Source organism: Heptranchias perlo, chromosome 17 (assembly GCF_035084215.1).
Source record: "Heptranchias perlo isolate sHepPer1 chromosome 17, sHepPer1.hap1, whole genome shotgun sequence".
In the NCBI taxonomy this organism is placed as follows: Eukaryota; Metazoa; Chordata; class Chondrichthyes; order Hexanchiformes; family Hexanchidae; genus Heptranchias; species Heptranchias perlo.
The window spans coordinates 8,091,120-8,117,503 of NC_090341.1; the positions used below are offsets into that span (position 1 = coordinate 8,091,120).

The 26,384-nt window shown below is 42.6% G+C and overlaps 1 protein-coding gene across 2 annotated transcripts in view; it reads left to right on the forward strand.

The window, feature by feature from the left end:
• arih2 (ariadne homolog 2 (Drosophila)) overlaps nt 1-26,384 on the forward strand; it is a 75,224-nt gene that overhangs the window by 950 nt on the left and 47,890 nt on the right. The window contains exons 2-3 of one of the 2 annotated variants that reach the window (XM_067998428.1): nt 1,830-1,895; nt 14,560-14,904. In XM_067998428.1, coding sequence (XP_067854529.1) covers nt 14,668-14,904 — 237 coding nt within the window. In that variant the 5' untranslated portion in view covers nt 1,830-1,895; nt 14,560-14,667. The remainder of the gene's footprint in view (nt 1-1,829; nt 1,896-14,559; nt 14,905-26,384) is intronic. The other variant, XM_067998427.1, reaches the window with a different exon arrangement.

Here is a 26,384-nt window from a genome sequence, read left to right on the forward strand (position 1 = left end):
GGAGAGCCCGGCCCTGGTCATCCCCCCCCCACCCCCCCGGGAGAGCCGGCCCTGGTCATCCCCCCGGGAGAGCCGGCCCTGGCCATCCCACCCCCCCGGGAGAGCCGGCCCAGCGAGGCAGCGATCGAAGGGAGAGGGAGCCGGGGGAAACTCTGAGCCCTTCCAGAGCAACTGGAGCCGGTTAATAATAACCAGCATTAACTAGAATCACAGGGCACCAGCAACATTAATAACCAGCATTAACCAACGTAGTGAACGGTTCCAGCATTAACCAGAGCAATGACATCCGTCTCCTTTATTAACGAGAGTAATAAGCACCTGCAACATTAATAACCAGCATTAACTAGAGTAATAGTGCCAGTGGTATTGCCAGTTTTATCGAGAGTAATAACATCACTAATTGACATTGATCAGTGTAATTAACAGTGCCAGTAGGGTAAATGATGCCAGCATTAAATAGAGTAATAGTATCAACTAGCAGTATTAACTAGTGTAAGAAACAGCACTGATGCTGGCAACAATATTAATGCTTACCAATAAAGAACTCTTCATTGCTAGCATTAGTCATACCAACAGTGTTAACATCAATGATACCACTAAGCATCAAGCACTAGTGGCAGGAAAACTGCTAATACCCACAATAACTACAGCACCAATGACACAACCAGCATTAATACCAGCAAGCACTGTCAGGAAGGATTTATGGTGGCAATACCAACATCATTAATTATTCTAACTCAGCACAATCTCAGCAGGGTGACAGAGAAAGTGCTTTGTTGTAAGAAAGACTGCTTTCTCTATCGGTGGCCTCCTATATTATGCCCAGCAATGTGATGTTTTAAGGTTTACTGAACCAATGCGAAGATTGCATCAGTGCAGGGAGTAAGTAGTACGCAGCAGAATTATAAGTTAACAACGTTACATAGACCGTAAAAAGGAAAAAAAAAGCTACTCTTGTTTGAAATCTGAAATAAAAATAGAAAATGCTGGAACTGCATAGCAGCTCTGATAGCATCTGAAAAGAGACAAGACAGGTCAACATTTTGGGATGGATCCTTCACCAGTGCTCATATAGGCAGTGCTTTGGAAGAATTTCTTGTAAACTAATTTTGCTTTGGGATCTGATTTTAGGCCCTGTATTTTGACTGGCTGTTTTCCAAGATAATTTTTGAATGAAATGTGACTTGGGTTGGTTTGTAAGGAGTGCAAGTGTGTACTAAGAAAATAAAATTTGCTTTTTTTCCTCCCTGCCACTGCTCGGTTTTCTTTTCCTCTCCATTTCCCTCCTGCAAGCCTTGATGATTCCTAGGATACGGTCCGACGGGCACTGATGGCCATTCAGTTCTTTTCCCAATTGGCCGCTCTTCATGTGTGAGCCATGATAGTGAGAGTCGCCAGGCTATTCAACCATGGCTCCATCTGGCCTTCACATGCCCATTTTCCAGCTGGTGGAATCGTTGAATAGCGATCAGGAGTGGAACTCTAGCTGTTCTTTTCTCAATTCCTCTCTCTTCACCCCCCCCTCCCCCTCAAGGGCTCTGAGGTTAATTGCTAATATCAGCTAACTCAGTGCATGCCTGACAGAAGGTCTTTCTGTTGCATGATACTGTTTCCAGGTTCACTGTTTTGAAATGTGGTGCAGTGGAATGGTGTGTTTTGTGTGTGACTCTGTGGACTGAATGAAGCTGGCTAATAATTCAAGCTCAGTTAACCCTCCTGTTGCGTAAGAACAGCCACGATACAGTCCCCTGCTTATTGACGGTCTAGACTTCTTTGCTCATTCAACATCTTGTCAAGTCTTTTTACAAAATGTTTTTTTTCCTACTAAGAAACTTTGAAGGGCCAGGACTCAGAGTGGAGGTGTCAAAGTTGAAAAGAGCAGGAGAGAAAGTGAGGTAAATGAAGTAATAGTTGGATGAAGCTGAGTGTGGATTTTAAAAGCCTGAAGGGTAGAGAATCTGAGGGAGATGGTGAGTTTTGCCCTGTTGAAGTTCTGGGAATGAATGAACTGAACTTGGAAACAGTTCAGTGAGTTTTCTCTTAGAAGGGATAAAAGGAGAAAGTTCAGAGGACAATAACCAAAGTAGTATTGAAAAAATAGAGGAAGTTCAGTGTAAATGTCTCATCAGAAGTGTTGGGAGCTGCAATCCGTTGTATGAATTTAAAGGGGTGGAACGCCTGTTCAAAGTTTTTACCCTCTATATAAAGTTATATTTGCCAAAAATGTTTTTTTAAAAGATCAGTTCTCCTCAAGTGGAGACACTTGGGTATGGTCTTTATCCCTGCAAGAATATCAAGATTGGGGAACCTTCCCATGTACCTGTTTATACCAAAGGGACTCAGTTGCAGACAACAACTACTCTTTACATTTATATAGCATCTTTTAACATAGAAAAACATTCCACGGTGCTTTAGATGCATAAGGAAAAAATGGACGTTTAGCTGAAGGAGGAGATATTAGGAGGGGTGATCAAAAGAGAGGGATTTTGTGTAGACGAGGTGGAGAAGCAGAGGGGTTTAGGGAGGGAGTTCGAGTGTGGGCCTGAAGTAACTGAAGGCACGGCTGTCAAGGATGGATCGAAGGAAGGGGGTGTGTTAAAGAGGCTCGACTTAGCTATGGCGATATCTGGAAAGGGGGATTCGTAGGAGGTTAGACGTTGAGAGGAGCAATGCCATGAAGGGATTTAAACACAAGGATGAGGATTTTAAATGTGAGGCATTGGGCAATGTCGGTGAGCGAGGACAGGGGTGATGGGTGAGTGGGACAGTGCGAGATAGGTTAAGGGCTGTAAAGTTTTGGGTGAACTGAAGTTTATAGAGGATGGGAGGCTGGCTAGAAGAGCATTGGAGTCTAGAGGTGACAGTGGCATTGAGGGTGATTGAGGTGGAGGGAGAAGGAAAATAATTTGAACCCAACTTTAGGACTGCAAAGGAAATTTGGATTCCTAGCCTGTAGTGTGGTTTCCCAGGGTGAACAGGCTCCAGAATGGTCCGAATGCTTTAGATCGTCCTGAGGTTGTGAAAGGCGCTACATAAATGTAAGTTTGTTCTTAAATCTGAGTTGAAGTCACACCTTCCCTGCGTGTAAGGGAGGCACTGCAGGGCACTTCCAGGTTGATGTCACCAGGCATGGCCTAGCAAGGGAGGATAACTCACTGAGGAGCTCCGTGTTGGAAGGAAAATTTCAAGCTTCAAGGACTTTTTGTGCAAGTTTTCTTCCTTTTGCAAAATGAACGGTGTGATTTAAACAAAATGTACAATTCCCCCTCACTCTCCAAACTTTTCTTCCCCTTTAATACATCCTGGTTAAACTGTGAATGTGTACACATTTTCCATCGTCTCCAACTAGTTAGTTGCCAATCTTAGGCTGTTGTTTTGGCAGAGCACCAAGCAAGGTCAGTGGTAGGAGAATCACGAGCGATTCCTTCTTGGGTTGCATTGAAGCATCCCCTGCTCGTTATCTGACTGCCAACAGTATTAGCAGAGATTGCTGACGTATCTGTTTAAAATTCTCATCCTTGATTTTAAATCCCTCCATGGCCTCGCCCCTCCCTATCTCTGTGTCCTCCTCCAGCCCTACGACCCTCTGAGATCTCTGCGCTCCTCCAATTCTGGCCTCTTGTGCATCCCCGATTTTAATTGCTCCACCATTGGCGGCCGTCCCTTCAGCTGCCTAGGCCCTAAGCTCTGGAATTCTTTTCTTAAACCTCTTTGCCTCGCTATCCCTCTCTCCTCCTTTAAGACACTCCTTAAAATCTTCCTCTTTAACCAAGCTTTTGATCCCCTCTCTTAATATCTCCCTATGTGGCTCGGTGTCAAATTTTGTTTGGTAACGCTCCTGTGAAGTGCTTTGGGACGTTTTACTACGTTAAAGGCGTTATATAAATGCAAGTTGTTGTTGTTGTCGCAATACTAACTCCCTGGGCTGCATTCTAAGACTTGTTTTCTGGGATGCAGAAAACTGGAAAATGAAGTATGCTAGTTCTTTTCTTGCTTTCTTCAGTTGTATCGATCTTGTGACAGTAGGAAGATGGCAAGGTCTGTGCATCCAACAGCATTCAGGACCTAAAGTTTCTGAAACCCAACAGCTGACATTGGAGATACTGCACAGTGCAGGGATTTGCCACACACTGCAAAAGACAAAAAAAAGGTCTACTGCTGCTAATCTAAACCTAGGACATAAAAGGGGCAAAAGTGTATCTGTGCAATCTCTTACATTACTAGTTCCTGATTTAGAGATTGCAAACATAACGGTTCCCTTCCTCCTCCTCCTCCCCCTTAAAGGAAAAGGGTATTTTAAACTTGTACATATGAACAACAACTTGCATTTATATAGCGCCTTTAACATTGTAAAATGTCCCAAGGCGCTTCACAGGAGCGTTATCAAACAAAATTTGACACAGAGCTACAATGAGGTATTAGGACAGGTGACCGAAAGCTTGGTCAAAGAGGTAGGTTTTAAGGAGCATCTTAAAGGAGGAGAGGGAGTTAGAGAGTCGGAGAGGTTTAGGGAGGGAATTCCAGAGCTTAGGACGTAGGCAGCTGGAGGCACGGCCGCCAACGGTGGAGCGATTAAAATCGGAGATGCGCAAGAGGCCAGAATTGGAGGAGTGCAGAGATCTCGGAGGGTTGTAGGCTGGAAATGTTTAGAGATATGGAGGGGCGAGACTATTGGAGGGACTTGAAAACAAGGATGAGAATTTAAAAATCTAGGTGGACCCGAAGCCTGTGTAGGTCAGCGAGAACAGGACTTGGTGCGAGTTAGGATACGGGCAGCAGAATTTTGGACGAGCTCAAGTTTATGGAAATTATAACGGGGAATAAGGAAATAGCAGACGTTAAACAAATATTTTTTATCTGTCTTCACAGTAGAGGACACAAAAGCATACTTGAAATAGTGGGGAACGAAGGGGCTAACGAGAGTGAAGAACTTAAAGTAATTAATGTCAGTAGAGAAAAAGTACCGGACAAACCAATGGGACTAAAAGCCGATAAATCCCCTGGACCTGATGGTCTACATCCTAGGGTTCTAAAAGAGGTGGCTGTAGAGATAGTGGATGCATTGGTTATGATCTTCCAAAATTCCCTAGATTCTAGAACGGTTCCAACGGATTGGAAGGTAGCAAATGTAAGCCCGCTATTCAAGAAAGGAGGGAGAGAGAAAACAGGGAACTACAAGCCAGTTAGCCTGACACCAGTCGTTGGGAAAATGCTGGAATCTATTATTAAGGAAATGGTAACAGGGCACTTAGAAAATCATAATATGCTTAGGCAGAGTCAACGTGGTTTTATGAAAGGGAAATCGTGTTGAACAAATTTATTAGAATTTTTTGAGGATGTAACTAGCAGGATGGATAAAGTGGAACCAGTGCATGTAGTATATTGGATTTTCAAAAGGCTTTCGATAAGGTGCCACATAAAAGGTTGTTATGCAAAATAAGGGCTCTTGGGGTTTGGGGTAATATCATAGCTACAGGATTGGTTAACGGACAGAAAACCGGGAGTAGGGATAAACGGGTCTTTTCAGGTTGGCAGGCTGTAACTAGTGGGTGAAGGGACCGAGTGTAATGTATCCAAGTATCCCACCTAGATACTAAGCTAGGTGGGAAAGTAAGCTGTGAGGAGGACAGGTTAGGTGAGTGGACAAGAAGGTGGCAGATGAAGTATAATGTGGGGAAATGTGAGGTTATTCAATTTGATAGGCAGAATAGAAAAACAGAATATTTTTTAAATGGTGAGAAACTATTAAATATTGGTGTTCAGAACGATTTGGATGTCCTTGTACAAGAAACACCAAGTTAGCATGCAGGTACAGCAAGCAATTAGGAAGCAAATGGCATGTTGGACTTTATTTCAAGGGGGTTGAAGTACAAGGGTAAAGAAGTCTTACTATTGTACAGGGCTTTGGTGAGACCGCACCTGGAGTACTGTGTACAGTTTTGGTCTCCTTATCTAAGGAAGGATATGCTTGCCTTAGAGGCAGTGCAATGAAGGTTCACTAGATTGATTCCTGGGATGAGAAGGATGTCCCATGAGGAGAGGTTGAGTAGAATGGGCCTATACTGTCTGGAGTTTAGAAGAATGAGAGGTGATCTCATTGAAACATGTAAGATTCTGAGGGGGCTTGACAGGGTAGATGCTAAAAGGTTGCTTCCCCTGGCTGGAGAGTCTAGAACTAGGGGGCATAGTCACAGGATAAGGGGTCGGCCATTTAAAACTGAGATGAGTAGGAATTTCTTCACTCAGAGGGTTGTGAATCTTTGGAATTCTCTATCCCAGAGGGCTGTGGATGCTGAGTTGTTGAATATGTTCAAGGCTGAGAAAGATAGATTTTTGGCATCTAAGGGAATCAAGGGGTATGGGGATTGGGCAGGAAAGTGGAGTTGAGGTTGAAGATCAGCCATGATCTTGTTGAATGGCGGAGCAGGCTCGAGGGGCCCAGTGGCCTACTCCTGCTCCTATTTCTTATGGAGGGAAGTTTATGAAAAAAGGGAAATAACCCAGGCCACTCACTCCCATACAGCCAATTATAAGGCGCCATTGACAAAAGTGTGGCAGTAGGCAGTCAGCTCACGCTTTCTTGTGTCGGGAATAGGTTAGATATTATCAGAGGAAAAAAAACAAATGTTCACGACCCTAAGGTAACGTGTTCAGCAAGTACCCTTGTTTAATCTCGTTCTATTGCCATGATTTAATTTAGTGTTTGAAGTGGTCTTCTCAATTTACCTTTCTTGTACCATTTGCTGTCTTGCTCTACTGCTTGACCCTTACATAGAATTTACAGCACAGAAGCCGGCCATTCGGATCAACTGGTCGTTGTCGGTGTTTATGTTGCAGACGAGCCTCCTCCCTCCCTATTTCATCTAACTTTATCAGCATTTCCATCTATTCCTTTCTCTCTCATGTACTTATCTAGCTTCCCCTTGAAGACATCTATGCTATTCGCCTCAACTACTCCATGTAGCAAGTTCTCTCTGGGTAAAGAAGTTTTTCCTGAATTCTTTGTTGGATTGATTCATGACTATCTTATATATATGGCCCCTAAATCTTGCTAATCTAGTCTTTAAAGGGCTCTAGAATAGCTACAAACACCACAGTTACCTCTCCTGACTTGACACCCACCACACGTGAGTTTCCTCCCTCTCATCTGTTATGAAAACTGTTTTCTTACACCTCTGCAACATTGCTCACCTCCAACCCCATCTCGCCCCTTCTGCTGCTGAAACCTTGGTCCATGCCATTTCCGCCTTGAGGCTTGACTTCTCCCATCCCCTCCTAGCTGGCCTCCTTGCATCAACTGTCCATAAACATCAACATCCATAATGCTGCAGCACATGTGCTCACCCACATTCCCATTACCCTATCCTCCTCTGCCCAGTAAGTCTTTCAAAATTCTTTTCTGTTTTCACATCTCTCCATGAGCCCTGCCCTGCCCTGCCCTGGTGGTGGCTACTTGTTCAGCCACTCTCCTTCTGCTCTCTGAAATTCTCTTCTCAGTTCCCTCCGCCATTCCATCTCTTTCCCTGCTTTGAAAAGTTTCCTCAAACCCCTCCTCTTCAACCATGCCTTCAGTTCCCCAATCCCAGCCTCTCTATTCCTCTCCGCTTTCCTGCTTTCTGTGTACACGGTATCTTTTTCTTTCTTATTGTAATGTTCTCTGAGATGTCTTCCTACATGCGAGGAGCACAAGATCAATGCATGTTGTTACATATGTCTATAAGGCCACTGCTTAGTTGACTCGTTTCAAGGCTCAAAACCCCATGTTTCTCTCATCTTTCCTCATAGCTCAGTCCTCTACCACTAGGGACTTTTTCAGACTTGCACTCTACTGTTTAGTTTATACAGTTCGTATTCTGTTGGTTTTGTTGTTTGCTGGCCTGCAGTGGCTGGACTTATTGAGCGTCGAATCTAAAAACTAAACACCTTAGATTTTTTTAACTTCACCCGTGGCTGTTTTAACTTCTATTTTTCTTCCTTTGTGCAATACTTTACAGTTGTCCATATTCAATTTCATTTGTCGTTGTTCTGAACACGTATATAATTTGGCCGTTACTGATGCCACGTAAGCAAAGTCAAATGCCCATTTGTTCTACCGCTCTGTGGTGTTCGACAATCAGATGCTCGTTGAGACTTGGGTTTCACCTGGAAGGCCAGGGCAACCAGGCGTTGTTGTGGTCAGTCGTATTTTCTTCAGAATACTAGTGCTGTTGCAATCATGCACTAAAATAGAATATTTTTGGTCTTTGGTTTATTGGCTGATTACTTTGATGTGTGAATTGGCTTGGAATCTGAGCATGCCAGGATTGCTGTCTGCTTTTTCTGGTGCTTGATTCAGTTAAATGATCCGGTGTATTTTTCATGCTTTAGGTTTGATAGGTGCACGATTGTTGTGGAAGTGTTGAGTTTACTGGCATTTGTCACTCAGACAAGCTCCAATACTTTCATGGTGCGACTAAGCCATAGACTCAAGTCCTGATAAACCTTTGAATAAAATGTCACCCCCCCCTTTATAAAAAGGCTAGGGGAGTTAATGCAACAGTTCAGCTTGTGAGTAAGCTGTTTTTGTGCTTTATATTAGTAATACTTCACGTTACGCAATTGAATACAATTGTTTTAATTCCTTACAATTTCCCCCCTTCCACTTACTTCCTCTTCTGCATGTGAGAACCTCTTTGTTCTAGAAAAGGGAAGACTGAGGGGTGACCTGATAGAGGCTTTTAAGATTATGAATGGGTTTGATAGGGTAGATGTAGAGATGATGTTTCCACTCATTGTGGGGTGGGGGGGGGGGGAGGGAAGAGACCAAAACTAGGGGCCATAAATATAAGACAGTCACTAATAAATCCAATAGGGAATTCAAGAGAAAGTTCTTTACCCAGAGAGTGGTGGGAATGTGGAATTTGCTCCTAGCACTTATGTTGATTTGGCTTTGTGAGATGGAGGGCGTCAACCTTGGGTGACTCCTGTGTTTTCCTTTCTTTTCTTTCCAAATGAGGGAAGGTGCCTATTCTCTAATTGGCACTTTCCCTTGATGGGTTTGGGAAACATGGTGTAATCTCGCATCCTGCCACACTCATACAAAGTATTTAAGTTTTTTGTTTTTTGTAGTGATGTATTATCCAGTAGAATAATGCATTTGTTGCCTTTTTTAAAATTAAAGTTTAAAAAATTGAGAATTTGAACTTCTTTAGCTTAGTGGGCACTGAGTCCTACAGATCAGAATAAAGGTTCGATCCCTGGTCGATATCACTGCTTGATCTCAGCCAGGGTGGCAGCTAGTGGACTACGATTGGCCTCAGTACCTTGGGATAGGGATGGGAAAAGCCACGGTTCCCACTCTGATTGCAGTCCAGTGATCTCTGCTGGAAATCGCCTGATCGTGGACATGGAGTGAGAGCTGGAGGAGGCTCAGCTCTGATGCCCCTTGTGAGCCAAGTGGTCTGGCAACTCTTGCTGTTTAGGCTCGCACGTTAAGTATGGCCACTCAAACAAGATACCAGCAGTGTCAGCCTTGGCTCAGTTGGTAGCTCTCTTGAGTCCCACTCCAGAGACCTGAGCAGATAATCTATGCTGACACTCCACTGTGGTACATGTCGGAAACGCCGTCTTTCGAATGAAATGTTAAACCGAGGCCCCATCTGCCTCCTCATGTGGATGTAAAAGATCCCACGGCACTATTTCGAAGAAGAGTAGGTGGGTTCTCCCCGGTGCCCTGGCTGATATCAATCCCTTAACCAACATCACTAAAACAGATATATTCTGGTCATTATCTCATTGATTTTTGTGGGACCTTGCTGTGCGCAAATTGGCTGCTGCATTTCCTACATTACAACAGTGATTACACTTCAAAAGTACTTCAGTTGCTGTAAAGCGCTTTGGGACGTCCTAAGGTTGTGAAAGGCGCTATATAACTGCAAGTTCGTTTGTTCTTAATTCTTACCAACAGGCAGCTAGCTCCCACGAACAATATCCCAGCATGAATCGGTGACTTTAGGACAGGAGGCTAACAATTTGGGGGGAAAACTGATTTGAGATTTAAATAAAACTTGAGTGCTAGGGACAGTTGGGAGCACTGGGGGGAGAGGGGTGCATGATATATTCCAAATTCTATCCCAGCTTGGACCCCTTCCTGGTTTGGAGCTTAAAAGGAGTTAAAAGCTGCACTTGGATTAGATTCTTGGGGCCCCAGCCACTGCAAGTTAAGGTTATCACTTAAAAAAAACATATGGCTTATGCTAATGTCAGATGTCATTTTTACAGCTTATTGCACAGAGATCATAACTCTTTGTAATTAAAACAGTCCACCAGTGGATTAAGAAGCAAGTTAATGTCTTCTGGGACTTGGTGCCACTTAAACAAATTAATGTGTGTTGTGACGTTGGGAGCAGGACATGTTTATGAAACTGATGGCCACTATTCTGGGACTGCACCATAGTTTAATGAGAAAGTAAACCAGGTTGATTCTTCTAAATCACAGTCGCACTGCAGCTATTTTTAATAACAATTGCAGGGATGCTTTTTAAACTAGATGGGCGGGTGGACAGAGTTAACATACAGATCAGCTGTGACCTAATCGAAAGGCGGAATAGGCTCGAGGGACTGAATGGCCTACTCCTGTCCATATGTTTTTCCTAAACTAATGTTTATCTCGCAATTTGTTAATTCCTCTAAATGTTTAAAGATAAAATATTGCAGTAGGTCTGAACGTACTCATTAATGAATGAGAGTGTGGGAGACCGCTTTGTGAGCAGCGAAATATAGTGTTTGCGATGCCACCACCAAACACATCTTCCGCTCCCCTCCCAGCATTCCGAAGGGACCGTTTCCTCCGTGACACCATGCACCATGCTTCTATCACCGCAACATCTGCTCCTCTTCCCACCGCACCTTCCCGTGCGAGCGCAGGAGATGCAACACCTGTCCTTTCACCTCCTCCCTTCCCACCATCCAGGGTCCCAAACACTCCTTCCAGGTGAAATAGTGATTTACTTGTACTGCTTTCAATTTAGTATACAGTATTTGCTGCTCACAATGCGGTCTCCTCTACACTGGGGAGACCAAACACAGATTGGGTGATTGATTTGCTGAACACCTCCGTTCAGTCCACAAGTGTGACCCTGAGCTTCTGGTTGCTTGCCATTTTAATTCCCCATCCCACTTCCACTCTGACCTCTCTGTCCTCGGCCTGTTGCACTGTTCCAATGAAGCTCAACGGAAACTCGAGGAACAGCATCTTATCTTTCGATCAGGCACTTTACAACCTTCCGGACTCGACATTGATTTGAATAACTTCAGATCATAACCACTGCTCCCATTTTTTTCAGACAGCAGGTGTTGGTAATGGTTCTGATGTTGCCATTTACAGCTCCTCTAGACCCATCTTTTGTTTATTTACTTGTCCCATTACCACCCTCCTTGCCTTGCACCATCATCCCTTTTTTTTATTTAATCACTCCTGCCTTCCACCCTATCGCAGACCCTCCCTTTTGTTCTTTCTTTCCTGTTCCCCCCCACCCCCCACCCTTTTTCCCCGGCTCAATACTTGCTTAAAAACTGTTAAATCTTTACTATTTCCAGTTCTGATGAAAGGTCATCGACCTGAAACGTTAACTCTGTTTCTCTCTCCAAAGATGCTGCCTGACTTACTGAGTATTTCCAGCATTTTCTGTTTTTATTGTTGTGTTAAATGTTGGTCAATATTTTGCAGACTTAGAGGTGATCGGATAGAAGTCTATAAAATAATTAAAGAGCTGGATCGCATGCCTGTTGAGAGATTATTCCAGTTTAACAGAATGGGGAATACCAAGAGTAGGAATAGATTGGATATTAGGCAGTTCTTTTTTCCCCGGAGAGTAGTGAGCCTCTGGAATACATTATAAAAACAGAAGATGCTGGAAATACTCAGCAAGTCGGGCAGCATCTGTGGAGAAAGAAACAGACTCAACATTTCAGTTCGCTGACCTTTCGTCAGAACTGGAAGAAGTTAAAGATTAAACAGTTTTTAAGCAAGTACAGAGCCAGGGAAAGTGGGGTGGAGGGAGGGGAGGAGAGAACAAAAGGGAAGGTCTGTGATGGGGTGCAGGGCAAAAGGGATGATGGTGCAAGGCAAGGAGCGCGGTAATGGGACAAGTAAAGAACCAAAAGATGGGTCTAGAGGAGCTGCAAATGACAACAGCAGAATCATTACCACCAGCTGCAGTCCAAAAAAGTGGAGCAGTGGTTATGATCTGAAGTTATTGAAATCAGTATTGAGTCCGGACGGTTGTGAAGTGCCTAACCGAAAGATGAGGTGCTGTTCCTCGAGCTTCCGCTGGGCTTCATTGGAACAATGTAGGAGGCCGAGGACAGAGAGGTCGGAGTGGGACAAAGAATTAAAATGGGAAGCGACCGGAAGGCCAGGGTCATGCACAAGCTTCAACTTAGTATAAGTTCCAACGCTGTCAGCATTACATTTTACTGACATCCCAGTTGGGGAAGAAAGCTCATCAGAGCAGATAGGCAAAAATTTCTCTCAGCCACCATTAATCTCAACGGAAATTCTCGTGACAACTTGTCATTACCTTGTACACTCAGCTAAATATAACTAAATTAGTCTTTGTGTTTCAATTTTGTGAGTGCCTTCCTTTCTAGAGTTTTCCATATTGTTGTTAAAAAAATCTTTTTGTTTTAAAAGGTGTGGAATAATTTAATCCAAGTGATATTAGATGGTGTGTGAGGGCAGTCAACTCTGAAGGGCATCAGGCATCACACATCACAACTGAACCCAATCCTTACTTGATACCGATGCACACTAAGATCATTGGATAGCAATCGAGCAAGAATCCTAGCTAACTTTTTTTTTACTCCCACCTCCTCTAACCTAGAGACAGCCAGGCAATTGTAGGGTTCCCAACTGCTGTACTCCCCCTGCGATCAGTTAACTCAGCTCACCCCTTGGATTGTATCCTGGGACCTTTGTGCTCTGGGTGGCTCGCTATCACGCCAAGCAGTGTGTTAATCTAAAGCCATCAGAGAGCTAATAAACCAGGTTTAAATCCTCTGAGCATTGTCGCAGCATTTCTATGCCACAACAGGAGTTTTTAATCATATATGCTGACCATAATTAATTATATAGAATTTCATAGTATTTACAGCACAGAAACAGGCCATTCAGCCCAACTGGCCTATGCCGGCATTTATGCTCCACAAGAGCCTCCTCCCTCCCTACTTCATCTAACCCTATCAGCGTACCCTTCTATTCCTTTCTCCTTCATGTGCTTATCTAACTTCCCCTTAAATGCATCTATGCTATTCACCTCAACTGCTCCTTGTGGTAGCACGTTCCACATTCTTACCACCCTTTGAGTAAAGAAGTTTCTCCTGAATTTCCTATTGGATTTATTAGTAACTATCTTTATATTGAAGACCTCTAGTTTTGGTCTCCCCCGCAAGTGGAAACGTTTTCTCTACGTCGATCCTATGAAACCCTTTCATTATCTTAAAGACCTCTATCAGGTCACCCCTCAACCTTCTCTTTTCGAGAGAAAAGAGCCCCAACCTTTCCTGTTAAGCATATCCTCTCAGTTCTGTTATCATCCTTGTGAATCTTTATTGCACCCTCTCCAATGCCTCTACATCCTTTCTATCATGGAGGCCAGAGCTGTGCACAGTGCTCCCAAGTGTGTTCTAACCAAGGTTCTATACAAGTTTAAAATAACTTCTCTGCTTTTCAATTCTATCCCTCTAGAAGTGAATCCCAGTGCTTGATTTGCCTTTTTTTGTGGCCTTGTTAACCTGTGTCGCTACTTTAGTGATCTGTGTGTCTGTACCCCTGGATCCCTTTGCTCCTCTATCCCATTTACATTAAAGAAAGAACTTGGATTTATAAGTGCTTTATCACATCCTCAGGATGCCTTGAAATTTATAATCAATGGATTACTTTTCGAAGTGCAGTCACTGTTAGGTAAGTAAACGTAGCAGTCAACTTTGTACATAGCAAATGAATGAGTGACTGGACAATTTGTTTCTAGTGGTGTTTGAGGGGCAAATGTTGACCAAGACACCAGAACTCGCTGCACTTCGATTAGTACCGTGTGATCCTACACATCCTCCTGAGCAGGCAGACGAGGCCTCGGACAGTGAAGTGCACTGCCTTCAGTACTGCACTAAAGTGTCAACCTAGATTATGTGCTCAAGTCTCTGGAGCCGGCCTTTAATCCATGGCTGCCTCACTCTGAGGCCAGAGTTAGCTTGTAATCAACTAATTATTTCTTAATAAAACTTGCAGAGATTAAGTTACAGTTGTTGATCCTTCAGAATGAACATCTGCATCCTCAACAAGTAGCTGTATTTTAAAAATAAAATTGTTATACTGCGTTTGCAAATTTAATTAATCCTTTGGATTAGAAGAATGAGGACTTGGGTGAGAATCGGATGACAGGACCAGTGGAACCAAACCTCAGCACAAGTCGATGCTTTCAGGAGAGGAGGAAATAAAAGGGAGAGTTATAAATCTTGGAAGGGGGCGGGGGAACGTTTTATTGTTGTAGGTAACTCATTTGTAATATTGTTTTTTTTCAGTCATCCAAAAGACAGATGAAGAGTGAAAGTGACTGCTGACTCTTTGTAAATACTGCATTTTATTTTTGGCTTTGGTAAAGTTTGTGGTGAATCCTCACAGCTGTGACCATGTCGGTGGATATGAATAGCCAGAGTTCTGATAGTAATGACGACTATAATGAAGACTCTGAGGAGGAGGAGGATCAGGTGGATATGAGTGACTATTACGAAGGGGTAGCGAGTGATGTGGAGCAGCAAGGTGCAGACGCCTTCGATCCAGAGGAATATCAGTTCACGTGTCTGTCGTACAAGGAGTCAGAGAATGTACTAAGGGAGCAAGTTGACACCATGGCAAGTACACTAAAGGTGAGGCTTTGGAAGAAGTTTAGTGCATATTTCTGACACATTATGTAAGTTTGACTGTTTCCAAATGTCAGGTGCCTACTTTCAAAGTTAGAAGAACTGAAGCTTCTGTAATGAGTTGTGCTCATTTAATTGGAATTTGAGCAAAACTATTTCCAGTCTAGTTTCCACCTGTTGCATTTTTTCTTACCGTCACTTATGAACACTCACTAACTCTCGCTGTCGTATAGTTCTTTGGGTGACAGTAACCACTTACATATGAATTGAGTTGGTGTTGGCAGGCTATTTGACTACACATTATTCAAGTTGATTCCTGCAATTCCCACACCTACACATTTTGCAGTAGTTGTGCCTGGATCAAATGGTATTAATTACTTTTTGGTGTCTAGCAATGGGAAAGCTGGCTGTTCTTTTTCTGTTTGTGCTCTCCCCATGTCCCTTAAGTGGTAATCTTGCAATGGATTAGAATCATTCAGCACAGAAGGAGGCCATTTAGCCCATCGTGCCTGTGTCGGCTCTTTGAAAGAGCTATCCAATTAGTCCCACTCCCCTGCTCTTTCCCCGTAGCCCGGCAAATTTGTCCTTTTTAAGTATATACCCAGTTCTCTTTTGAAAGTTACTATTGTTGGCTCTCATCCAACGTGGTACTGCAAGTACAGACAGTACTGCAAGTACCGCTGCACATCATGGCTTTGTTGTCTGGAGCCGGACTGTCCAGGTTCGCATCTAGTAAAAACAGGGCATATTAGACATCAAGCAGATTATCAAGAGTTGCTGGTAAATCATGGTAAATAGTTGTTGGGACATAAAGCATATCCTCAGGGCTTGTGGTCAAAACACCTCTGTAAAGGGGTTACTTGTGTGCTGAATTTTAAGGCCCCCTCGATCTATTTATACTTGCTCACTTTTTGCTTTTAGTTGGAATGTTTTAAAATGTATCTTGTTTCTTGGGTGTTCTTAGAAACATTCTGGAGGTCTGATCAAATGGTATTAATTACTTTTTGGTGTTTAGCAACAGGAAAATGAGGTTAAACCAGTTGATTTGAAGCACGAATATAATGGTATATTATCACGTTTGAAATAACTAGAAATTACAAGGCAAATGCTGTGGTAACAGGTACGCTAGTTTAGTGGTCATGTTACTGGACTAGTAATTCAGAGAATGTAAATTCAAATCCCACCATGGCAGTTTGAGAATTTGAATTCAGTTTAGAAAAAAACCAAAGGAACCTGAAAATAGAAAACTGGTGTCAGTGAAGGTGACCTTTGAAAACCGTAAAAACCCAACTGGTTCACTCATGTCCTTTAGGGAAGGAAACCTGCCATCCTTATCTGGTCTGGCCTATATGTGACTCCAGTGCCACACCAACATGATTGACTCTTAACTGCCCTCTAGAGTGGTCCAGCAAGCCACTCTGTTGTTAAGGATGGGCAATAAATGCCAACCTTGCCAGCGACATACGCATCCTGAAAGTGGATTTTTAAAAAGTGTAACTCTTCTTTCTTACGATATTGTGATCAGTGGTGTTAGCAAAGCTCTGTTTAGTTTTTCAGTGACTGAAACATCAGAGGGAACACTAGATCCTGACACACATGATTTGGGCTGGGTAGGAAGAAAAAAAGAGTTTTGCCTAAGCGCAAAGCAATTGGTTTGAGTTTCCACAAAAAAATGGCCAGAATCACAGAATGCAGCCCATCAAAGGCCAGTAAAATCCTGAAGTTTCAAGCAATAAGAACAGAATTTGACGTAATCAGTCGCTGTAAACCACTGTTGCTGTCTATAGATACCACAGTTGTTTCTCTAATGGATAGGATTCCCTCCCACTCGACCTCCAGTCACATTGAATACCACTTCTCCTTTCAAACCAAGGGGCAGCATGGGATGAATTTAATTAGGGTTGTGTTTTTTTTTGGTATTGTTACGATACATGGATGTTTCTTACTTCTAGGGGGAGACTGCTTGTTGTCTGACGGGACCAGGTATGGTGCCACTTGCTTAACGTTAGGACTGTGGTGACTGAATAAGTCAAACTCAGATTTTTATTGCAAGGACTCTGGGGGTTTTTTCACCAGTGTTTTGGGGATTGCATTATGCGATTCCTTTCTTAGCCTGAAAATAGAAAACCAGTGATCTTATTATTGTAGTGGCACCAGGCAGCTTCCTTTTCTTGACCATAAAAGATTCATTAAAATAGTCCTTCAACACTCCCCTGTTTTTCTCTTCTTTTAAATCTCTTCTCCTCCCCCCCCCCCCCCCCCACTGCCCCGAACCATACTATGAGTTGGAATTTACCTGTCATCTATTTTGCTCCACTACAACTCTTGTTCATGGAGAACAAGTCGTCCCCCCACTCCAAAATGATCACAACGTGATACATTTATGCACTTCTGTAAGAACAAAATTACTTACAAGTGGTTGTTTCCTGACAATTCTCAGAATGCAATTTGTGCTCCGAGATTGGGCAAAATGGGTACAATAGACGGCATGAATTCACCTCACTCTAACCCTAACCGTAACCCAATCTTGTCAGGTTTTTTTGTGGGGGTAGGACAGAACAAAGGAGGTCAAATTTCCCCCACCTGTTCATCAAAGTCTTTGATTCCTAACGAAATATGAACATTTTGCAAGTGAATCAAATGGCTGCCAGTGAGTTTCGGATCTCCATTCATAAGCTTGGCCAATTGGATTTTCAACATACCTTGGAAAAATGGAGAAAGCTGCTGTACTCAAATCAGAAGTATTGAGGCATTGGTTTTCAGTGGGTCCCAGGACCCTATGAGTTATCAGACTTCAGCATTTGTCCACTTAACAGTCGCTCATTTATGTTGCTGTTTCATTTTAGAAAAAAGTTTTCTGCAGCAATAGCATTGGGCTTCTGATACAATCTTTTGGAAGGGCCTGTGGGAGCATATAGATACTTACCGGAGGTCATTGGGGTGGTGTCAGTGCAAAATAAAACGCAGAACAATATCAAATGCTCTGGATTACAAATTCATATTTAAATAAATGCTGCTCAACGCTGTTCAAACTTGTGGCATTAAACAGATTCCTCATTGTTAAAGGTGGAATATAATCTTGCTCAATTTATTGCGACACTGTTTGTTGGGGAGTATCTTTATGATGTGTGATACCCTAATTAAAACGAGTATGTATGTTTTTCTTTGTCTAATTTCATTTTATCCACTTCACTATTTTCCTGAGGCCTGGGTAAATGTCCTCCTATTTTTCTTTTTTCCCATCCCCTTATGGGAAAGTGCCAAACCACAATTTTATGTCTTCCCCGGTTAGCATTGTTTAATGGAGAACAAGTCCAAACTGGAATCTACCATTCCATGGTGCGGGGAATTAGCATGTAGCACAGAAGTGTTACTGATCTGCCTCAATTTTACATGGTCTGGATACCACGATGCTCTGGCAGTCAGCTTTGATGGAGGAATTATTTTTGAATCTACCAGTTCTGATATGTTACGTACAAAAGTTGAATTTTCCACATTTATTGACTGAATTGGACCCGTGTGGAGTAAGCGCACTCAACTTAAACATTTCTCGCACAAATCTCAAGACCACAAGAAATATTCAAATAATAAATTAGGGCTTGATTGACAATTGCGGCATTATTCATCTGATTCAGTTTCCAATATCTGTTCCGGAAGTTGTGAACTACTGACCAATGATGCTTTAGTCTCAAATAATTTTTGTTTCTAGTGATCCCAGTGTATTTCAAAATCCAGTTGTCAAAGAAAAGTTAACCCTCAGAGTCAATGAAAATAGTAACTTTTGTTCACTATCTTCCTCCTAATTCTAGCCATTGTAATCTCTCTTGCTATTTGTTGAGGGTGAAGTTCCCCAGGAGTGCCTTGCTCCAAACCAGGGCACAACAGATTGGTGGAACTCAGTTTTGTATCTCATCATTCTCCACAATAATCCCGTGATTCAGGTGATGCCACTTGCATATCCTGTAATTCTAGTAGTTCTTTCACTTGCTCTGTGGATGTTGGGGTTAGCTCTGCTTCCTAACATTATTCCCTGGCCTTTTCACGCTAGGAGCAAAAGGGAGCTCTGTCAACATCCCTAACCCAGACAGGCAGTGAATTGAGGCACAGAGATGCATGGAGCAGCAAATCTGATGAGGGTCCAAGTGACTCCCTCCGCCTTCTACTCAACCTCCAGTTGCATTGAGTACCAATGTACTCACTTAAGACATTGCATATTTTGTAAAAAGGAAGTTGTACTCTGTCTAGACACTAAATAGGTAGCCAAGGTAAATGCCACGGCCCTATTTTTATTTGTTGAGCCAGATGGTTGATATGGTGAAATTCGTTGATGTTTCTGCTACATCTGACTCTCGAGTATAATAATTTAACTCGGACCTTGGTGTTATCCTGGGGTGAGATTTCATCTTATTTCCCTCACCCCACATGCATCAAGTTTGGAGGAGGGGGGGAGAGGAAGAGAAACAAAGTGTTTCTCCACAGGAGTGGGAGGTTGTGTTAGAGATGCACTGTGCCGCCCTTGTGCAATTCCTAAGGGCTTGATTAAGAGATGCATTGGCAGAAGCTCACTCTGTCTGTCTGCTAGATTAATTGATGCATGTTGTGAAGGACAGTATAAAATGCCGCAACAAAAAGAAGCTGGAATACTGTGGATTATAAATCAAACAGTAACACATTTCTGTGGTAAGAAAATCCATTGTTTTAAAAAAAAGCGCTAATTGTTTTCTGGTTTGCTAATTGCAGTAAAGTTGTAATTTCTGACAATCTGATTGAAGTCATTGTGAGAGCAGTAGATGCAATGCAAAAGATAAGTGGTTTTATCAGACATCACAACAAAACAACGTGTAGGCCCAGCAACCCCTAGTAGCAGTGCACAGACTTCAGACTTATGGATTTTATAACTCTGATGTTTGCTCCCCTGATGGCTTAGTGCAGAGGTTCCCAAACGGGACGGAAGGCGTTACTGGGGGGGGGCGCGAGAAGGACCACAAACATAATGACTGGGAAATTCCTTGGATCTGCTCCTGCTTCGTTGGCGTTACGCTGCTGCAATTCCGGCAAAGTAACACCGGAGGGTGCCAGCCAGGAGAGCATTGGAATAGTCGAGTCTAGAGGCAACAAAGTCGTGGATGGGGGTTTCAGCAGCAGATGAACTGAGACGGGCAGTGCTACGGAGGTTGAAGTAGGTGGTCTTGGTGATAGAGTGGATATGGGGTCGTAAGCTCAGCTCAGGGTTAAATAGGATGCCAAGGTTGTGAACGGTCTGTTTGAGCCTCAGATATGGCCAGAGATGGGGATGGAGTCAGTGGCGAGGGAACGGAGTTTGTGGCGGCGACCGAATACAATGACTTTGGTCTTCCCAATATTCAATATCACAGTCCTGAAGATGTGAAAGGTGACCTTCTCGTGCTTATTATGCTGCCCCTACATAATATACCTGCAGGTGAGGAAGTTAATATAATCCAGAGCAGAGTTGATTTTGAGCAACTTTTTTTTGCTTTATAAAATCAGCCATTACATTGAAATAAACCTCTCTAAATGATATCTCCTGTATTCTATAAAGATATCAGATCCTCCAGTCCCATGCAGTTCAAGATTCTGATGCTCTTTGGCACGTGTGAAGAGGAAGTAAAATTCAATCATGCAGCACGCATTCATTTTGAGACCTGGTTAATATGGAATCAATCCTGAGTTAGCTTCTCAGGATTGTGTGACCTGATGACTGCAAGTGGTTGCTAGGCCATTTCTCTCTCTTTCTCCCTCTGTGTATCCTTCTCTGAGTCTTATCCCTTTCAAACTTTATCTCTCCAATTTTTTTTTGTCCTACAGACTCCCTTCCCACTGTATTGTTGAGCTAAAGACTGATTCCAACATCTCCTATTATAACAAATTCATTCAAGCCAAGGACCACCAAAACTGGAAATCTTTGCCAACTACTCCCAACCCTGACCCAAGTTTTTCTTTCCTTCCCGTAATCTGTGGGCTTTTAAAACCTAACCTTGGTGTCATCCACTTAGAACTCATTGAATTATTTCATAATCCCTCCTAATCTTTTCAACTTCGATGGTATCATTGCAGTATAGGCCTGGATTTATCATCAACAACAACTTGCATTTATATAGTGCCTTTAACATAGTAAAATATCCCAAGGCGCTTCACAGGAGCGTTATCAAACAAAATTGGTCATCAAAAGAAACTCCATTTTAAAAAAAGCTTACTTTCCAGTAAAATTGGAGCTCCATTTTATTTCAGTCGAACTTAATGTGGATTTTAAGCACGTGGAGATAGTTCTTAAATTTAATAAAGAGATCTTTTTGGCTGGATTTCAGATCACAAACTGCTTAAACAACTGGATGATCATAAATTTCTGTATAAATGTCATCCTTTCAGGCCAGTATAAATTAAATTTCCTTCATAACTTTTATTTTTTGTGCAAAGCCCCTTCTTTCCTGTGACCCTGTTATAACTGATGTACTAAAACACCTCTCTTCTGATATAACTTGAAACAATGCCATAAAATCATATGGAAGTAATGGGGACTCAGGAAAACCTGGTGAAAGTACAAATTCTCAAAGCAAAACTCAAAACTACAAGCTCAAACTGTTCGATTAAAAACGTAATACATATAATATATTTGAATGCTGTTAGAGTTTGTGTAGTGTTTGTTTTTGTTTTAAGTCTTTCAGGAGGAAAGAGGAGCATTTTTCCCCCTCCCTCACCCCCTTCACTGAACGCCCTGACTGACACTTTAAGTGGCTATTCTTCATGTGTGACCCGAGACGGTGAGCAGTGGTACTTTGATTCAGTCCTTGCGTTGCACGTACCCAGCAAGCCATTGAGAGAATTTTTATAAACCCCCAAGGTTTCACTCCTGAGCTCCCTGTAATCCCTATTGTTTGAGTTGTCTGACAGTTGATCCCATAATGTACTGTAGTATTTCATTTAGAAGAAAGACGTGCACGTCCTCAGGATGTCCCAAAGCACTTTACAGCGTTTGAGGTATAGTCACTGTTGCAACGTAGTCAATGCGGCAGCCAGTTTGCACACAGCAAGGTCCCACAAACAGCAATGTGATGATTTTTAGTGATGTTGGTTGACATCATTAAATATTGGCCAGGACATTGCAAAGAACTCTCCTGTTCTTCTTTGAAATAGTGCCATGGGAACTCTTATGTCCACCTGAGAGGGCAGTTGGGGCTTCAGTTTAACGCCTCTCTCAAAAGACGGTGCCTCCGACAGTTCAGTACTCCCTCAGTACTGCACTGGAGTGTCAGCCTAGATTTTGTGCTCAAGTTTCTGGAGTGGGACTTGAATCCAGAACCTTCTGACTCAAGTGAGTGCGCTCCCCACTGAGCCATGGCTAAGACCATATGTATAATTGCATATATAATTCATTTAAGATACAAAAGTACATGTCCTGTAGGCACGTGACTCTTCTTAAAAGTTATTATTGAGTAGCTATTGACCAAATCCATGATCAGAGATATACGGGCCTTTCATAAACTTTTCAAAGCATGAGAGAGGTAGCAAAACGAAATGCTTTCAGAAGTCATTCATGAACGTCCCTAGTACATTTTTTTTGTAAGTGCAACCAAAAGATTAGTAGAAGAAAATAAAACCAAGAACATACATTTATATGGTGCTTTATCACATCCTCAGGAAGTCCTAAAGTGCTCCAAACAATGAGTTAGTTTTGATGTGCAGTCACTATGTAGACAAACGTGGCAGCTAGTTTGTGCACAGCAAGATGCTAAAACAGCACATGAATGAGTAACCAGACCATCTGTTTTTGGTGTTGGTTGAGGGAGGAATATTGGCCAGGATACTGGGAGAATTCCCCAATCACTTTCAAACGTAGGATCTTTTATATCTACCTGAACAGACATATGTGGCTTTGGTTTAATGTCTCAACTGAAAGACGGCACCCTCAGTACTATGGTAAGGGTACGGTAGCATTGTGGTTATGTTACTGGACTAGTAATCCAGAGGCCTGGACTAATAATCCAGAGTCATGAGTTCAAATCCTGCCACGGCAGCTAGGGAATTTAAATTCAATTAATTAAATAAAATCTGGAATTAAAAAAACTAGTATCAGTAATGGTGGCCATGAAACTAAATACCCATCTGGTTCACCAATGTCCTTTAGGGAAGGAAACTTGCCGTCTTTACCCGGTCTGGCCTGTATGTGACTCCAGACCCACAGCAATGTGGTTGATTCTTACTCGCCCTCTGAAAGGGCCTAGCAAGCCACTCAAGAAGGCAGCTCACCACCACCTTCTCAAGGGCAATTAGGGATGGGCAACAAATGCTGGCCTTGCCAGCGACACCCACATCCTATGAACAAAAAAAAGTACTGCACTGAAGTGCCAGCTGAGATTGTGTGCTCGGGTCCTGGAGTGGGACTTGAACCCACAACTTTCTGACTCTGGAAACTGTGTTACCAAGTGAGCGAAGCTACTACTTAAACACTTGCAATATTCCCAGCAAGATTGGACAGAAGAAGCCTCCTGTCTTTATCAATGTTTGGAAATAAACATCTACTGAATTGCTCAGAAGTAATGCTAACAAACCAAATCACTGTAAATTGAATTTTTATTTGTTGGGCTGTAACTTTTAACTGTCCTATAAATCTAGAAGAGTGCCGTATGTAGCTTTTTAAATGATCCTTTAAAGAGTGGAGTGATTAATTTTACAGCAGCTGAGAAGATCATGCCTATGTGGGCACAGTGACATATGTTGCAACAATCTATGTACGCTTAGTAGTTGGAATAATTTACTTTTTCAAGCAATTGTGAGGAGTTCAAAAGTTAATTTAAATTGATATAGATTTGCCATGTAAAAGAACATTTGAATACTTGACGAGGAGTGGAAATGAATGCAAAATCAGGGAATGTGTCCGTTGGGGAGACATGAGACCAAAAATAGTGGAGATGGATTTTTACGATTTTTTTGATGGAAGAGAAAAAGAGAGGGAGGGAGAAAATGGTGACATGGTCTTGCTAATTAAACTTTCCGACTAGTCTGGTGTCATTACTTTTCCATCGAGTCAATTTGAAGATGAAGTTAGCACTCAGTCGCTAATTCGTTCCCTATTTACTGTGCCTGATCATTTATTTGCAGGCCCATTACATCAGAGTTGTGTTTTTAGGATGCGTTTACTCTGGTTACAGCTCAAGTGACTGTATATTTGGCAAGAGAACAACTAGTCTAGGCAAGCTTATATAGTTGTCTTCAGCCAGCAGGTAACTTTTTTTCCCCCCTGCCAGAAAAATGAAATGATACCTTGGCTGCGGTTATAAAAACTCCCACCAGCTTGAAACATTCATGGATTTTTTAAAACAAAAGTGCTGGACAAAGATAGCAGGTCCACTGACATTTGAAGGAGAAAAGATAAGGATAACTTTTGGGGTACAGGCTCTTCAGATCAAGAGCCTCCATCCAAACATTAACCTACCATACCTCTTTGTAAGGGATGAGGTCCTGCAAGATGAATTTAAGGAGTTAGGAGATAAATTAAAAAGCAGGACCTCAAAGGTAGTGATCTCAGGATTACTACCAGTGCCACATCCTAGGAGAATAGACCTGATGAATGCGTGGCTGCAGGGATGGTGTAGGAGGGAGGGATTTAGATTCCTGGGACATTGGGACCGGTTCTGGGGAAGGTGGGACCTGTACAAGCGGGACGGCTTACACCCGAGCAGGACCGGGACCAATGTCCTCGCGGGGGTGTTTGCTAGTGCTGTTGGGGAAGGTTTAAACTAGAATGGCAGGGGGATGAGAACCTAAGCAGAGAGTCAGAGGAGGGGGAAACAAGGATAGAAACAAAAGACAGAAAGGGAAGGAGCAATACTGGAAGGCAGAAAAAACAAGGGCGAGAAACAAATAGGGCCATAGTACAAAATAATACTGAGATGACTAGCAATCTTAAAAAGACAAGTCTAAAGGCATTGTGTCTTAATGCGCGGAGCATTCGCAATAAGGTAGATGAATTAACAGCGCAGATAGATATTAATGGGTATGATATAGTTGCGATTACGGAGACATGGCAGCAGGGCGACCAAGGATGGGAATTGAACATCCAGGGGTATCCAATATTTAGGAAGGACAGGCAAAAAGGGAAAGGAGGTGGGGTAGCGTTGCTAGTAAAGGAGGAAATCAATGCAATAGTGAGGAAGGATATTGGCTCGGAAAATCACTATAGGGAATCTATATGGGTGGAGCTAAGAAACACAAAGGGCAGAAAACGTTGGTGGAGGTTGTCTATAGGCCCCCAAACAGTAGTGGAGATGTAGGGGAGGGCATTAAACAGGAAATTAGAGATGCATGGGAGACTAATTTACATATAGATTGGTCAAACCAAATTAGCAATAATACTGTGGAGGAGGAATTCCTGGAGTGTGTACGTGATGGATTTCTAGACCAATACGTGGAGGAACCAACTAGAGAACAGACGATCCTAGACTGGATATTGTGCAATGAGAAAGGATTAATTAACAATCTTGTGCAGGGTCCCTTAGGGAAGATCGACCATAACATGATAGAATTCCTCAGTAAGATGGAGAGTGACGTAGTCGAATCTGAAACTAGGGTCCTGAATCTAAATAAAGGAAATTACGATGAGCACTTGAAATGCCATAGCATACAAGGCTACGGACCAAATGCTGGAATATGGGATTAGAGTAGACAGGGCTGATGGCCAGCGCGGACACGATGGGCCGAAGGGCCTCTATCCGTGCTGTATAACTCTATGACTCTATGAGTTGGCTAGGATAGATTGGGGAACTTTACTAAAAGGGATGACTGTGGATAGGCAATGGCTGATATTTAAAGAACGTGTGCAGGAATTACAACAATTATTCAAAAATAAAACAGGAAAGGTGGCTTAATCGTGGCTTACAAAAGAAATTAGGGATAGTATTAGATCCAAAGATGTGGAGATGCCGGTGATGGACTGGGGTTGACAATTGTAAACAATTTACAATTGATCCAAAGAGGAGACATATAAAATTGCCAGAAAAAACGGCAAGCCTGAGGATCGGGAGCAGTTTAGAATTCAGCAAAGGAGAACAAAGAGATTGATTAAGAGGGGGAAAATAGAGAGCGAGAGTAAACTAGCAGGGAACATAAAAACTGACTGTAAAAGCTTATATAAATATGTCAAGAGAAAAAGATTAGTGAAGACAAATGTAGGTCCCTTACAGTCAGAAATGGGGGAAATTGTAATGGGGAACAAAGAAATGGCAGAACAATTAAACACATACTTTGGTTCTGTCTTCACAAAGGAGGACACAAATAACCTGCCAGAAATGTTAGGGAACCAAGGGTCTAGTGAGAGAGAGGAACTAAAGGAAATCAGTATTAGTAAAAAAAATAGTGCTAGCGAAATTAATGGGGCTAAAGGCAGACAAATCCTCAGGGCCTGATAATCTACATCCAAGAGCACTAAAGGAAGTGGCCCTGGAAATAGTGGATGCATTGGTGGTCATCTT